Source organism: Rhea pennata, chromosome 38 (assembly GCF_028389875.1).
Source record: "Rhea pennata isolate bPtePen1 chromosome 38, bPtePen1.pri, whole genome shotgun sequence".
Taxonomy (NCBI): domain Eukaryota; kingdom Metazoa; phylum Chordata; class Aves; order Rheiformes; family Rheidae; genus Rhea; species Rhea pennata.
In genome coordinates this window covers 319,838-336,189 of record NC_084700.1, presented here as the reverse complement: position 1 = coordinate 336,189, position 16,352 = coordinate 319,838, and the positions used below count along the sequence as shown (strand labels likewise).

At 51.8% G+C, this 16,352-nt stretch overlaps 1 protein-coding gene across 1 annotated transcript; it reads left to right on the top strand.

Moving 5' to 3' along the window:
• The first annotated feature begins 488 nt into the window (after positions 1–488).
• Positions 489–13,728, top strand: LOC134153044 (uncharacterized). Its single transcript, XM_062598845.1, has 7 exons — positions 489–719; positions 5,079–5,202; positions 6,771–7,008; positions 8,654–8,767; positions 8,846–9,011; positions 12,952–13,132; positions 13,580–13,728. The coding sequence occupies exons 1-5, from the start codon at positions 489–491 to the stop codon at positions 8,916–8,918; spliced, it is 780 nt and encodes a 259-aa protein (XP_062454829.1). The 3' UTR covers positions 8,919–9,011; positions 12,952–13,132; positions 13,580–13,728.
• The last annotated feature ends 2,624 nt before the right edge of the window (positions 13,729–16,352 follow it).

The following is a 16,352-nucleotide window of genomic DNA, read 5'->3' as shown; positions in this document are numbered from 1 at the left end:
TGAGGGGACTACAGGATCCTAAGGAATGGGAGGAGGGCCAGACAACAGCTCTGGCAAACAACAAAGGGAAATAACAACTAGTCTAAAGTGTACTACAAAAGTTCAAAAGGAGCCTACATAGGCAAACAAATGACTCTAGGGAATAAAGAAGAAACTTTTATGGGCTATCAGAAAATTACATGCATTATAAGGGAGTTCCAGAGGGCCAGAGGACACCTCAAGACCACAAGGAAAGGGGAGTCATCCAGAGCAAACTACAAGCGCTAAACAGTCTACACGGCAAAAAGAATGACTCCAGGGATCAAGGAAGACAGCTACAGGAGTTCTGAAGAGACTAGAGGGTTCCTCGGTGTCCAGGCGGGGTTGGGGGTGGGGAGAATTCAGAGGCACACAAAAGGCTGAAAGGGTAGTGCAGAGCGCACTAGAGCGGTGCTAAGGGGTCCGGAGGGGAAACGCAGGTCCGAGCGTAGAAAATAAACGGCCAAAAAATGTCGCTAAAGCAGAGCAGCGGGCTGCTGAAGGGACTGGAGCACCGAAAAGGGGACCCGAGGCCAGAAGACGACCTCCAGTGGGATTCTGAGGGGACTAGAAGGGTACTTCGTGGCGTAGAAGGCCGGAAGAGAGCTCTGGAGCAGAAGAAAGGCTGGAAGAGTAGTCCGGAGTGCACTAGGGAGATCCTAAGGTGTCCAGAGGGCCAAAAAAACACTCTTGGGAGCAAGGTAGGAATCCGGAACGGTTCTGAGAAGACTAGGTGATTCTGAGGGGGTCTGGAAAGGCAGCAGCCTGCTCTCGGGCCACCATTCCGTCCAAAAGAGGTGTCCTCAGGGCTGTAGAGGGCCAGGAGAAGACTCCGGGGCACCGTGGAGGCCAAAAGAGGGGTGCAGAGCAGAGGGTCACAGAGAGGGCCGCAGGACCAAAGGAGTCCTCTGGGGCGGAACGAAGGCCTGCGGAGGGGCTCAGAGGGGAGTCGAGGGGTGCTAAAGAGGCTGAGGGACTAGAAGACAGCTGTAGGGCACAAGGAAAAGGAGTAGCGCAGAGTGCACGAGAGGGGTGCTAAGGATCTAGAGGGACAAAAAACGTCTCTGAGGAACAAGATAGATATCTGGAGGTCTCCTTTGGAGACAGTAGGGCTGCTAAGGGGGCTGGAGTTGCAGCAGAGTCATCCAGAGTGCTCTAGAGCAGTGCTAAGGTGGCTAGAGGGCCAACAGAGGTCTGCAGGTGAAAGATAAAATGTCAAAAGAAGAGGCCAAAGCAGAAGAGAAGGGTGCTAAAGGGGCTCCAGGGCAGGAAGGGTAGTTCTAGAGGGATTCTGAGGTCACTACAGGTGTCCTGATTGGGCTGGAAGACCTGAAGGCAGTTCTGGGGCACAAAGAAGCCTAAAAGAGTAGTCAAGAGCGCACTAGGGGGGTGCAAAGGTGTCTACATGGTGCAAAAAAACTCTAGGGAACAAGCAATAAATCTGGGGGAATTCTGATGAGACTAGATGATTCCTAATAGGGCTGGGGGATCACAGGACAGCTCTGGAGCACAACAAGCACCCAGGAGGTGTTCTGAGTAGACCAGAGGGCTCTTAAGGGGACTAGGTGGCCAAGAAATAAAAACCGGTTAACGAGACAGAAGTCAGGAGGTGCTCTAAGGGAACACGAGGGGATCCTATGAGATGCGGATAGCCAACAGGGGGCGCCAGGGCACAAAGGCTTCAGGAGGGCTTCTGAGCAGGCTAGATGGTTCCTAGAGGGTCTAGAAGACCAAGACAGAGCTCTAGGACACAGAGTCGGCTTGGATAGTCATCCAGAGTGCACTGCAGAGGTGCTAAGAAGTCTAGGGGGTGAGAAAAATGACTCTGGGGAAGAAGTAAGATAGCTGGAGGCGTTCTGAGGAGACTAGAGGGTTCCTAAGGGGGCTGAGGGGCCAGAAGACAGCTGTGGGGCACACAGAAGGCTGAAACGGTAGTCCAGAGTGCACAAAAGGGGTGCTATGGGATCTAGAGGGCGAACGGAGGTCGGAGAGGTCAAAACAGGAGGCCAGAGCATAGCAGGAGGGCTGCCAAAGCAGCCGGTGCACCGACAGAGGGCTCTGGGGCAGCTTGAAAGGGTTTCTGAGGCAACTACAGGAGCGTTAAGGAGTCTAGAGAGACATAAAAGAGCTCCGGAGCACAAGGAAGCCTAACAGAATAGTTGAGAGCACGCTAGAGGGGTACAAAGTGGTCCACGTGGCCAAAAAAGAAACTATAGGGAAGAAGCAAGAAATCTAGGAAGGTTCAGAGGAGGCTGGATGATTCCTAATGGAGCTAGGGAGTAGGCACAGGACAGCTCTGGGGCACAACATGCACTCAGAAGGTGTTCTAAGCAGACCAGAGGGCTCCTAAGGGAACCTGGAGACCAAAAAAATATAAACTGAAGGGTTCTGAGGGGACTAGAAGAGTGCTAAGGGGACTAGAGGGCCAACAGAGGTCTGCAGCTGGGAAAGAAAAGGCCAAAAAAAGAGGACAAAGCACAACAGAGGGCTGCCAAAGGGGCTGAAGCACCAAGAGAGGTCTCCAGAGCAGGAAGAGGAGCTCTGGAGGGATTCCAAGGGGACTACAGGGGTCCTAAGGGGTCTAGAGGGCCAAGATAGAGCTGTAAGGCACAAAGAATGCAGAAAGAGTCATCCAGAGTGCACTAGAGGGGTGCTAAGAGGTCTACTGGCCCCCGAAAAAAAGCCTCTGGGGAACAAGGAAGAAATCTGGGAGGATTCTGAGGAGACTGGGCAGTTTCTAAGGAGCCTGGGGTCCAAAAGATAACTCTGGAGTACAACAAGCACCCAGATCATGTTCTGAGCAAAGCAGAGGGCTCCTGAGGGGACTAGGTGGCCAAAAAATAAAAACTGGGTACCAAGACAGAAGTCAGGAGGTGCTCTGAGGGGCAGAGGGGGGTCCTATGGGACGTGGATGGCCAAAAGAGGGCTCCGGGGCACAATAAAAGCCTCGGGAGGTCTTCTGAGCGGACTAGATGGGTCCTAAGGGAGTGGCGAGGGTCAGAAGACAGCTCTGGTGCGGAAAGAACACAAAGAGTCATCCAGAGCACACTAGAGAAGGACTAAGGGGTCTAGAGGGTCAGAAAAATGACTCTGGAGAACAAGGAAGATAGCTGTAGGGCTTCTGAGGAGACTGGAGTGCCAGAAGACAGCTCTGGGGCACAACAAAGGCCTTGAGAGGGATTCAGAGATGACTGGTGGGGTCCTAATGGTTCTAGAGGACCCAGATAGGCCTCTGTGGCGTAAGGAAGGCCAAAAGAGGGGTCCAGAGTTCACTAGAAGTGTCCTAAGAGGGTTAGGGAACCAAGGGAAGCCTCTAGGGAACAAGGGTCCCAAAGGGTCCTGAGGGCAAAAGAGAGGTCTTAAGAGCTAGAGAGCCAAATGATGGCTCCAGCCACAATTTTGGCCACAAGAGGCACCTATAGTAGACTGGGGGGGTGTAAAGGGCCTAGGAGTCAAGAAAAAAAAAAGAAAAGCTATGAGGCACAGTGAAAGTAAAAGGAGGAGTCCTGATAGGACTAGAGGGGTCCCTGGAGAGCTAAAGGGCCTGCAAAGGTCTGGTGCACAATGAAGGCCAAAAGAGAAGTACTGAGAGAATTAGGTAAGTCCAACAAGAGCTGCTGGACCAAAAGAGGGCTCTAGGGGCACTACTAAGGCTACAGGAGGGCTTCTGAAGGCACTAGAGGGATCCCAAGGATTCTACGTGCCCAAGAGAGCCTCTGGTGTGCAATGAATGCTAGTGGAGGGCTTCTGAGAGGACTGGAACAGTCCAAGAGAACTAGACATCAGAGGCCTCTAGGGCACAATGAAGACTTTGGGAGCAGTTTTAAGTTAATCGGATTGGAAAACGGAAGAGTCTTGAGAAGATTAGAGGGCACGCGTGGGGTTCTAGGATGGCTTGTCGGAAGAATGTCTCTGGTACGCACCACAGGCTCACGGCAGGGGGTGGAGGGGTGTCATTAGGGAGTCAAAGGACCAAAGGAAGCATTTTGTGAGGATTAGAGGGCAAATGTGGGAGTCTTGAGGGGAACAGACAGCACACGGTGGGCACCGGGGCACGCCAAAGTGGAAAAGGGTGGGTCCTGATGGGACTGGGGTGCAGAGGTCTGGAGCACAACAGAAGAACACAGGGGTTCTGAAGGGAGTAGAGGGTAATTGAGAGGGCACGAGGCACACTGAAAGGAAAGAGGGCTACGGTATGTGCTAAGAAGCAAACAAAGAGAACAGAAAGATCTGAGAGAAACAGAACTCCCAAGTAGGAGCTGAGGTAGGACTTGGGGGCATTTCAGAGGTGCTAGAGTACAATGAATGCCAGCCATTTTGAGAGCGGATCAGTTTTGAGCAGACTAGAGGACGCAGTGTTCTGAGGGACAACAAAGGAAGACAGAAGAGTCTTGAGGGGACTAGAAGGAAGGGGGACCTGATGGGATAGAGGGCACACAGAAAGGTCATAGGGATAGGTCATAGAGAGAACTCTATGGTGTAGCCAATGGAAAAGGAGGGCTCTAGTGCACACTGAACAGGTGCAATGAACGCATATGATTTTGGGATGTCCCCAGTGCAAACTCAGGTGTCCTGAGGGGAGCGCACGGCAATCGGAGGAGTTCTGATGGGGCTAAAATGCAGTGAGATGGGCCCTAAGAAGCTCAGAGAGCAAAGAGAGGCATCCTGAGAGGACTAGGGGGGAAAACAAAGGCTCTGGGATGCACCAATAGCAAACAGAGAGGTTTTGAGGGGACTAAAGGGAAAAGAAAGGGGACTTAATAGGACGAGAGGACAAACGTAGCAGTCTTCATGGTACCCAAATGTCCACAGACACCAAATGGCAGAGTGATCTTGCAGGAACTGGAAAGAAACAAAGAATCTTGAAGGGACAAGAGAACTTGGAGCACACCTAAAAGCAAATGGATAGGTCCTGGGGGAGCCAGGGAGCAAGTAGGTGAGTCCTGGGGAGACAAGGGGAAAAACTGAATATTCTGGGGCATTAACTCACCTGCCATAATCTTCCTGCTTGGACTCTGCCTCTTACCTCCGAGACGTTGGCCTTTGCTTTCATTCCACAGGCAGCTGTCAGCTGTCGTGCGGTCTCGGCAGATGACTTGGGGATCGCCGTCCGGGTAGTTGTGACCTGGGACACGACACGACAAGAACAGTTCTCAGAAGTCATGCAAATTCATAACCTGAGGGGTAAGAAGCAAATATCTCTTTAAAATAGTTTTTATTTCATCATAGGATCAATTTTTCCCTCTCCTCTCCACTGTACTGCCTCTAACAACACACCTTCTTCATCATCGTTTTATACTACCATTTCCACTGCTCTCAGTTGCCCCTACATCTTAATCCTCTAAAGCAGCTGTTTTTCATCCGACCGTACTTTCACGTCCGGTCGCTGCCGATTCCCCCTCCCGTTTGTCCTGTAGCAGGCAGCCGAGACGCCCTGGCCCGAGCCTTAGCCGCACGCCCCTTTTGGTCTGGTCGGCAACTCTGATAGAGCAGAGGGCAACAAGAAGAGTGGATCTGAACATAGCAGACCTGGGCATCGAGCAAGGCAGCAGCAGCAGCAAGGCATCACATCTTTGTAAAGAAAAATACATATAGCTCCAGGTAACTGGGGATTCTCTGTATCTGTGCCCAGAGCTCCAGCAGGCTCTTTCCACATAGTTAAAAATACCTGAATGTGGGTGTTCCTGGGTCTCTCAGTCTGTTCTAGGGTCCTGGGACAGAAAGAGTGCTGGTCACGTTCCCTTGAGGACTTTCTCTTACGCTGCGTAACAGGTCAGCTCTACATCAAGCCTTCCCAGCACCACTGCTGCCTAACAAGCCCCAATCCTGAGCAAAGCTGTGACTACCGGGAGCCTGCACCACCTCTAGCACTCCTGCTTGCCTCTCCCATTGCTAAGAAGGGCAGCCCCAGCCCCTGGGACAACCCTACCTGGTCATACCAGAGATGAAAAATGCTTCCTGCCCTGCACCAGGAAAAAACAGGAAAATTCCACCATCCCCGACGACCTACGGCAACTCTCGTGCGAGTAGCACGCATCCAGTAAGGAATGGACACAGCAGGCCGCTGCTGCGGGGCGGAGAAGGCAGAGGCACCCGGAGCTACGGTTCCTGGTTGCCACCAAGAACAGCGAGGCTGCCTGGGGGGAGCCCCACCAACACAGAACTGCACCTCCTGGCACCTCAAGAGGTGCAATGTGATCTCCCTGAAGCCCACTAGGGGAATGTTGTCCCAAAATTGGGTTCTTTTACCCGGTGTGCAAGTGACCAATAGACACACAGGGTTCAGATTTGTTTATTTCATTTCTGCACAGAGATGGGTGGTAGGTGGTAGATCCACAAAGCTAGCACACGTTCTCCTTTTGTCATTCTTTATTTATAAATATGCTTTTCAGAGAGTACTTTGTAGAGATTTTTCTATTGGTTACAATTTTATCACATCACATATTCACTCCACGCTTGCACTTCAACATTCCTGTTAACTAGCATAAGAAGCAGAAAAGGCAGTAACATCATTATCACATCATTATCATCTCATTGTTCAGTTAGGGCAGTGTAATTTAATATGTTAATAAGCCTTAATGAACTTACAGGTTACTCTAGGTTATTCTACTGTTTCTGTTTTGCTCACTCTTCACACTGTTTTAAGTTTTGTGGTTTCCTTGAGGTTATTCGGCTGGAACCGGTTGTCCTTCACATTACTGTTTCACGATGTCCTCTCTCCCTTGTCCCTGAGTCTTGTTAACTATTTGCAGGGTTTGGCCGGCAGCGTACCAACAGGAAGACTACGCCTCCCGGCATGCGCCGCAGACCACGGTGGCCTCCCGGAAGCCCGGTGCCGGAAGACTACGCCTCCCGGCATGCCGCGCAAAGCAATATGGCCGGCCGGAAGCCTAGTACCGGAAGACTACTGCCCCCGGCAGGCCGCACAAAAACAACATGGCCTCCCGGAAGCCCAGTGACGGAAGACTACCGCTCCCGGCAGGCCGGAAGGTGGGGGGGGGGGGGCGCAGTGCTCGGTGAGGTTTGACCCTGCAAGGATTCCGTTCCGTCCCGCCCCTCTGCCCTCCGCAGTCTCGGGACCTGGAAACCGCTGCACAGCCCGGAGTGCGGCCCCCGCAATCCCCAGCACTGGCCCGGGGTTCCCCGCGCTAATCCGACCGCGCGCAAAACTCCACCACAACCCCGGCGCAACCCCTTTGTTTCCCCCCCTCTAGCCCCAGCGCACCGCCTTCCTCCTCCCTGCCCCCCCTCCCCCCCCCACCACACACACACACACACGGCCCCGGTGCACCGCTCTTCCCCACCGTGTCCTCAGCCCCTACTGCCTCGATACATGACCACTCCCGGCCCCGGTGCATTTTCCCTGGCCCAGAGCACCTTTGTTTTGCCGCATTGCCCAGGACACTCCCATCCCCCGAGACCCCTGGCACGTACAGGACCCACAGCTCACACCCCAGCCCCGCTCACCTCCTTCGTGGTGCAGCTGCTGTTTCCGTCCCAGCAGGCTGTGCTCAGCAGCAGATCCGTTGTCCCAGACAGACCCCAGCGTGAGCTCCTCCTAAATGTAGACCCTGGTCCCAGCACAAGCCCACTTCCTGCCCTTGCAATCAACCCAACAGGCCTCACTTGGCACTCATCCTAACCCTGAGGCACCTGGGGTTCGTGCCAGCCCCGGGGCACACAGCTGCAGCCCATCAGGTACAGCTAGGGCTTCCTGGGCAGCAGAGGCACTCCCACTCCTGAGAGCAGCTTCTTGAAAGCTCAGAGGAGAACCCTGGAGTGCACAGAGCACAAAAGGGAGTATTCGGGGGACAGGAGAACAAATCAAGAGCTGTGGGTGCAACAAAGTTTTTTTTTTAAAAAAAAAAAAAAAAAAAAAAAAAAAACATTGAAAGAGCAAACAGAGCAACCCTGGGGGTACCAAAAGGTAAAGGGAGAGCCCTGGGGCACACTCAGAAGCACCCAGAAAACTCTGGGACAGAGAAGAAAGCTAAACAGAAAATGTTGGGGCACACTGCAAAGCAAAGACAGGGCCGTGGGGCACACCAAAAGGCACATGGGTGGCTTGGGGGCAACCCAAAATGTGAATTGAGGGGTCCTGAGGACATCAGAGGATAAACACAGGGCTCCGGAGCAAACTAAAATACAAAGAAAGGGCCTTGGGGCACACCATTAGGGCCACAAGGCACGTCACAAAGCTCGATGCAGCTGATGGGATGGCACTTGCAGGCTCCCCCCATTCCACAAAAACTCTTATCTCCCAGCTCCAGGCAGACAGGCCCCAGCCCCGGACACACAAAGGATGTTGCGGAGTGCTGAAAGCAAATCCACGATCAGTCTGGGCACCTCACACAGCCCTGGAGGGGCCCTAGCTGCCCCCGGGACGATGGGAATCACTGCCAAGAGCCCCAAGGGTCCAGGCAGTGCAAGGGAAATTCCCCGCAGCCCCGCAAACAGCACTGACTTCCCTGGGAACTGCAGGCACTCCAAAGTACAAGGGATTTGGGGACCAGCCCCCACCCCCATGCACAATGTGTAACCTCTTCCCCGGGCATCATCTTCGAGCAAGGGGACATGTGGAACCACAGACACGAGTGCAAAGAATAAAGCAACCGTTTATTGTTTTACTGTGCAGAAACCACACCTGGGAGCAAGTCTGCCGTGGAGCTGGATGCCAGCGCGCTTCCCCTTACCTTGTGACACCAGAAGAGTCATCACCGCACCAACATCATCTGTCCATCGGGGAACGGTCAGCTCCCGCCGCTGCCCTTGACGCGGCAGGGTGTGCGAGTAGCCAACGACCTACCCCTTCTGCTTTTTCCTTCAGGGATAGGATTCACCTCAGAGTTGAGAGGACAACGCCTGAGCTCGCCTGTCTGTGCTTCTGCATCCCAGTCTAGAGCCCTACAGGACACTTGCACAGCTCTCCGCTCGCCTGTCGCATCACCAGTCTCGGTACGACGGGCCTGCGCCGCATCAAACCCGGACCTCAGGTTAGTACATAGAGCTGAACGCTAGGTACGGGGGAAGGTTACAAACAGCAAAGGAGGGTTTGCAGCCTTAGGCTGCTTAGGCTTCAGGGCTTACAGTTTATTATCTAAGGATTTAGCCCTCTTCATTTATCAGTAAGCTGTAAGCCTTCCGCCCTAAGTGACAAACTGCAAATTTTAGAATACATGGTTGCTGAGGCTTTAAAACCTCATGGTTGGGGTTGGATTTTAAATTCTGTGCCCCGACTGCTAAATTAGCAAACTGTAACCCCTGTCCAATAAAGGCTGAGCCCCCACAAAATAAAGTAATAAACCATAACCCCTGCGTGAGAGACCCTCAACGACAAACTAAACAAGAAACCTTAAGTGAAAAACTTCAAACCCTAAGCTTTAAGCAAGAAACACCAAAGCACTCGGAAGCATGAAAACAGTACGGAGAAGCCAAAGAGTTTTGCCCATACCTTAAGAAGCTTTCCCTTCATTCAAAAGTGCTGCAGAACAGGAAGACGTGCACCAGACATGTTACAGTTGCTGTTTATAGGCTTGGTTTTAGCCACATTCAAATGTGAGCACATGCAAGAATCGCACCACTGGATTACACTAAGCTGCACTTCCACTGAACCTACCTGAAACAGTGCAAGCACTAACTCATCTCTGTTACAGACCATTAATATTTTTAGTCCTCTCAGCTCCATGGGCAAACATCCACAGCCGATGATATCAGTAACTACCGAGGGCAAAACTACCTTCCACCTCCCAGCCCTGCTCACATACAGTGCAGCCCCAGGACTTAGCTCTGTCCACGCTGCAAGTCAGAGTTCACCCTCCGCAGCCAGCCGCAGATCTCCGCGGAGCTCCCAACTGTGACGATGCTCCTTTGACTGCCAGACTATGCTTCAGCACCTGCTAAGAGCCCAAAACAGTTACTGAGCGGCCAGGCAACAGCACAGCCCTCCTAGAACTACTCCCTAGTCCGAGGCCCGTAATTGTTTTCACAATGATGAGCGATGCTCTGCACTGCTTCAGTCACCCTCTCTGGCTCCATTTCATTGCAAGAATGCTACAGCAGCCCTCGAGTACAGCCCTCCTAGACCCGTTATGTACTTACAGGCTTCCTTCAAACAGTATCACTGAAATCAACAAAATGGGCTGAGCTGCTCCTCTTCAAGTTACTTGCCTTCACAACGTTATCCTGCAAACAAATCAAACTACCAAGGTCACTGGGAGGTTCTTGTTTTAGAGGGCTTTTCTCTCTCAAAAAAAGTTGTAATTATGGTTCCCTAACCTGGACAAATGCAGACCCCCCTCTTAAGCACTGGGGTCCCAAGTTGCTGTTATGACATGAAGTAGCAAAGCAAGGCAAAAGGCAGGTAGGGTCCCAGCTTACTTATCTAGCCACAAAAAAATTCATCACCCTACAAAAGTATAGAGCAAAGCAAAAAAAAAAAAATCCCCAAAAGACAAAGTTCTACAGAAAAATCCAAAGTTGTTCACAAGCTCAAAAGCACAACACACAAACAAGCAAGGTAAACAGGGAATACGCAACCCACAAATACCGTTTTCACTACCTCTGCTCTGTTTTGGAAGCTATGATGATACTTGGGTTTGCTGTGAAAGGGAAGTTAGACTGAGTAGCTGCTAAAGATTAATCTGTCAGAAACCTTCTGTGTCCGCATTTTTGGCACAACGCGCTCTGCCCCTCAGTCAATTCAAACACACACAAGAAGATCCACTTCTTGCAAAACTTGCACAGTGACCCCCGCTCATCAAGATCGGTGCTCATTGTGCCACTTGGATAGACAATCCCCTGCTGTCTATTCATATGCCTGGCATTACTACTTTAGAGGGACCTGAGTGCATTCGATTGCCTCTATGCTATCAAAGGTAGAAGTCTCAAAGATAGTTACAGCCTACAGTGCTGCTGAACAGTCTTTTTCACAGCCAGAGAATTTGTGTTCTGCCCCAAAGGGGTTGTGAGGATGGTGCTACTGGCACCCGCTTTCCCTTACCGCTGTTTTCTAAAGGTGTTGCCCCCGCAGAGTCAGCAGATCTGGAAAGCATTACTGAAAAAGGCTTGCCTTGTCCTGGGAATCTGAGGGCAGGAGATGTTAATTAAGTCCATGAGGCTTTAACATTTCCTCTATCTACTGTATTCCTGCCCCAAATACCATTGCCAGGGAACTAACTGGGGGTTGCACTAATTGAGCTGTCTGAAAATCATCTCTTAATTTCACAGTTCACACACTTCCTCCCTCTCTTTTTTCCTCTCTCTCTCTCTCTCTCCCCCTCTCTCCCTCTCCTTCTTCAGTAAATCTGGCTACTTGACCGTCATTCTCCTAAGATAATAGTTTGATGTCTTGTAGCTTTTAAAATAGGATGCTTCATAGACATGTAAAGTCACACGCACAGAAATACATATACATAGCATTCTTTTTATAAGGCAGACAGACCTTCCGTTATATGCTGGCAACTTATTATTCTGATCACTATTAACGGTGATCCTTCCTAGTCAGGAGGAATGGGGTTTCCTTTGTGGGAGATGGAGACAACTATACGTTGGTTCCATTTGATTTTATTATTTCAGTTTGCTTATGTTTTTCTGATCTCTTCAACTTCAGCCGTAGCAATTAATCTCAAAAGGAAGTACTACAACTTTCCTGTTTTACAGATGCACATATGATAACAAAACAAAATAGAAACAACCAAAGCAAAACTAAAGCAGATGCAGTTAACGATACCAACAGGGTAGGAACAGGTTACTTAGTCCTCAGTGCTGCCCCTGGGAAGCCAAAGTAACTAACAGTCATTATCAAGAGTTACCTTACTTGCCCGTGGCAGAACACCTCCCGCTGTAGCAGTTGCTGGTGATACTAAGGGTCCGCTGCATTTTTGCTCCCTTATTTCAACCCCGTCCCTTAGGTCTTAATCACAAAAAGGCTGCTTGTCCAGCTTTTCTCTCTGTCAGCATTTGCTATCATTGGTTCCATCTCTGTAACAAAGACAGAAACTGGCATTTTACTTTCAATAAAAGGCTTAGATTTATGCGCGTTCTTTTTCTCTTTACCATGTTTTCTTTTGTTTTTTCTTTCCCTTAAAGGAAAGGTCTTAATACATTTGGCATCATACCAAATGTACAGGGTAAACAGTTTGGAAACATTACATACACCAATTAGGGCTAAGTTATTAGACAGGCAGGCACATCACCTAATACTTACCTACACCATATTCCATGAAACGTTATTTTTATTCTGCTTCAGTATTACCGTTACTGTTCAGTATCCTTTCTCAAACCCTCGCGCACACACGCTCAACCAACAATTCTCTCAGTCTTTAACTACACGGAAGAACGATAGCACTCGCTTTGCCTGCCTGTATTTCAAACCTATTACCTTTTAGATACAGCTCCAGATCCCTCTCATGCTCAGATGCTTGCCTCACCAGCGATGACCAAAATGAACAACTGGATCACTAGGTCTAGCTGCTTCTCTTCAAGATGTCCCCCTTCGGCGGACTACCCTGCCAAACAAACCAAGAAGACTGATGAGGCCATGAGGGTATCAGATTTTTGATCCCGTTTTCCAAGGCTTTCAGGGTGATTGACACAACTGCTTCTCTTCACATTACTCAAAGCTACATTCATCTATTACTTAGGACTAAACTGTTTCTGCTTTAAGAGAGGGGACTGTAAAGTTTGTTTAAACTTTACATATAGGCCATATCCTGCTACGCATCCTCTCTAGTCCCTTCCACTTTCACAATGCTTTCAGTAATTAAAGGTGGTAATTAATAGTACCTATTGTCCTATAGGCTGCAGTAAGACATTTCTCCTACTCTGAGAAGGTGCCTAAAAGCCATATAGCTTTCTGAAGTATCACTGGGGCTTCTCAGAGCCCATCAGTGTTCTCTTAGGCTTTTCCTGAGCCTTTGGGTTTTTTTTTTCTAGGTTATCCTTTGGCCTGCAATGTTAATGCTCTCCGTAAGCACTGTGCACAGCACAATTATCCCAGATCAGCCATAGAGATCTTGCACATAGAGAGGGTTCTGAGAGGCGGCTCAGAAGAAAGGAGATAAAAATGTTTGTCATCTGTGCATCTACCCATTGAAATTCTTCACCAAGAAGAGCTGTAAGTTCCCTTTTCTCTAAAGTGGGACTGAGTCAAGGAGGGGACACAGATCACTCACCATATATACTAGAACACCGCACCGCTATGGGGACTGGGTCTGGGAGCGTTTTGGGGATTGTTTGGGACCTTGGAACAGAGTTTAGGGGAAAGTCTGGAGTCACTGACAATGTTCAGGGTTCGGAGGCATTTTGGATCTGTAGGGGTGTTGGGGCAGGGAGTGGTTTAATGACTTGGGGACGGGAAGGGAAGGGTGGGAATCTGCAGGGCCCTCAGGGCAGGGGTGCCATCCCAGACACATAGTGAGTGCATAGGGGTGCCACAGGTGGGTGTCAGTTTTACAGAAGGCACTGGTCTCCCACCCCGCCAGAGGGGAGGAGGAGGGATCCACAAGCTTGCAGAGAATGCCAGAAGAGGCAACCGGGAACTCACCAAGGTCTCATATCTCAGAAGGGCTGTGAAGGACCAGTGTCCCAGACAAGAGGAGGAGGCATTCAGCTGCTGCACTACTGCGGCACACATTCATACCCCTATGCAGCACGACTTCCTGGAGAAATGTCAGAGCAACAGAGGAACTGCACTGCGGAAGTCCACGGCTTTGGGGCAGCTGTAGGGGAGAGAGCAGGGCTCAGCAAGGCTCAGTGTGTGTGTGTGGGGGGGGGGAAGGTCAGTTAGTTGGTGCCAAGTTGTCATCACTTATCAGCACTCTGGGGCATGCTTGCCACAACAGGAGCCGTCCTCCCGCCGACGCCGTGCCGCAAGCCCGCTCCGGGGCCTGCCTTCCTGCCCCCCGCTCCTCCAGGCTGCGTCCGCAGGGGCGAGCGCACGTCCCGGCCGGGGCAGGGGAGGAACTGGGGCCCTAAAGGCGACACACGGCGAAGGCAAAGTCAGACCCGCGCTGCGGCGCCGCGCAGACCCCGCCCGGCGCTCCCGGCGGGACCGAGCCGGGCCCCAGCCCCCGTCGCCCCGAGCCCCGCACCGCCGCCTCCACGCAGCGACGGTCTCAGCAGGCAGGCGGCAGCCTGACGCCCGCGGCTACCCGAAGAGGCGCGCTCGCCTCACGGGCACCCGCAGATCCTCCACCTCAGACGCTGAGGTGGGCCACCCCGGGCCTCACCCGCCGCCACCAGAAAGCTCCGTCCCCGTTCGCCGCCATCCTAATCCCTGGCCCGCGCCGGCCGCGAACGGGGCGCGGCTGCAGCATCCGCCTGGCGGTCGAGCACTGCGCAGGCGCCGGCTGGGCCGGAGCCGGGGGGGGGGAGGCGAGACTCGGGGCGGCGCTCTCGCGTGCTCGTGGCGCTGTCCCCGGGCGGCTCCCGCGTGCGAACCGCAGCCCGCCGCGGCACCGCGGGGCTCGCCCGAGCAGCGAGCGTCCCGAGGCTGCTCTGCCCGTGCCCGGCAGGCATCAGCGAGCAGGCTCTGGGGCTGCACCAGTGACAGTGTGCCGAAGAGCAGCTCCAAGACGGCACTGCTCGCTCTCAGGACAACAGGAAGCACCAATAAGGAAAAGCACTCTACGCTACTGTCTATAAGCATCGCGAACGGGCGACGAGCGCGGCCCATCTCCTTACACGTTACGGAAACACCGGAGAGCAGCCACGAAGATGGCGACCGGCATTGCGCATGTGCACACCGCTCGGCTGCAGTCCTAGCTTGTGATCGTGCGAGGGCAGCAGGGAACAGGGATGTCGCCATTGCGCATGCGTTTCCGCGGCCGGCTGCAGTACCGGCGTGCAACGAAACGAGGGCAGCAAAGAGCAGCGTGACGCAGTTGCGCATGCGCTGACCGATTGCCCGCCGTTCCGGGTTGTGATCCTGCGTGGGCAGCGGGGAGCACGGCGGCGCCGCTGTGCATGCGCCTGGCCGCCACGTGGGTTATGTTAGTGACTGGCCTTGTGGAAGTGGCATTCGTTACCCTTCAGTTACAGCAAAGCAGTTTAATGGGGATGGACACAGAGGCAGTGTGTAAACGAGACTAAAATCCGACTAGAATGGTCTCATTTCAAACTCCATCTTGGTGCTATTTCAATCCTCAAATCTTCCCACAACGTTTTGGGGCAGGCCTGCCCGTAAAAATTGACAGAATCTACAAAACTGCCAAAACCTGATGTTTTCCTCCCCAGAATAGACAAGAACAGATGGGACAGAGGAAGAAAGAGGACTAAAAACTTAAGACTCTTTAGGGTTTGGCTACAAAAGACAAAAGTTGAGGAGGAGGGGATGGAAGACCTCAAAAAAAAAAAAAAAAAAAGCCAGCGAAGTGTTTAGGAGGATGAAAAAGTGGTTTGGGGTGAAAATTTGAGGCTTGAAAGCTTGAAAGGCAAAGTTAACTGTTGGTAAGCAGGGGGTGTGACACAAGCTGCAGCCAGAAGACAAAACCAAGTCCCCCAAGATAAAGACTCTTATCAGGATCAGGGCATAATTTCTCCCACACTGCAAAAAGCCTTAGCCTGGCTCAGGTTGGGGGGGGGAGGTCAGTCTTCAAAAATCACCATGATCTATCATATATGTAAGTTAGCTGAATTAGAGCAGTCTAGGTGTTCCCCTGAAGCAGGCTGAATTATACAGAGGAAATGAATGGTGGCTACTTACCTTGGACCATGCAAATTGGGCTGCTAAGAAAGACATCTGGGAGAGATGTAGGGTAGAAGAAAAAGCCGTTAGCTCGATCACCTCTAATAATAAAGACCTTAATTACACACTGTTGCATTTAAACCAGTCCTAGATGCCCTCTAGGGGATTCAGGCATCCAAGTAGTCCCTGCTGCACCCCACTGTCCACCTCAGAGATCACCCCAAAAGCTACAAAGACGATCAGAGGGTTGGAGCATCTGCCCTATGAGGAACGGCTGCGAGAGCTGGGCCTCTTTAGCCTTGAGAAGAAAAGATTGAGGGGGGAATCTTATCAATGTCTGTAAGTACCTGAAGGGAGGGTGTCAAGGGGATGGGGATAAACTCTTTTCAGTTGTCTCAAGTGACAGGACAAGAGGAAATGGGCAAAAACTGAACCACGGGAAGTTCCGCCTGAATGTGAGGAGGAATTGCTCCACTGTGAGAGTGACAGCACTGGAACAGGTTGCTCAGAGAGGTTGTAGAGTCTCCTTCTCTGGAGATATTCAAAGCCCACCTGGATGCAATCCTGTCTAACATGCTCTAGGTGACCCTGCTTCAGCAGGGAGGTTGGACTAGACGATCTCCAGTGGCCCCTTCCAACCTTACTGATT

What these genes read in the sequence shown, in the direction of transcription:
- LOC134153044 (XM_062598845.1), top strand. Translation starts at nt 489, where the DNA reads ATGTCGCTAAAGCAGAGCAGCGGGCTGCTGAAGGGACTGGAGCACCGA. An exon ending in AAAACACTCTTGGGAGCAAG is followed by an intron (nt 720 to 5,078) that starts GTAGGAATCCGG and finishes TTCATTCCACAG; the next exon opens with GCAGCTGTCAGCTGTCGTGC. An exon ending in GCAAATTCATAACCTGAGGG is followed by an intron (nt 5,203 to 6,770) that starts GTAAGAAGCAAA and finishes AACTATTTGCAG; the next exon opens with GGTTTGGCCGGCAGCGTACC.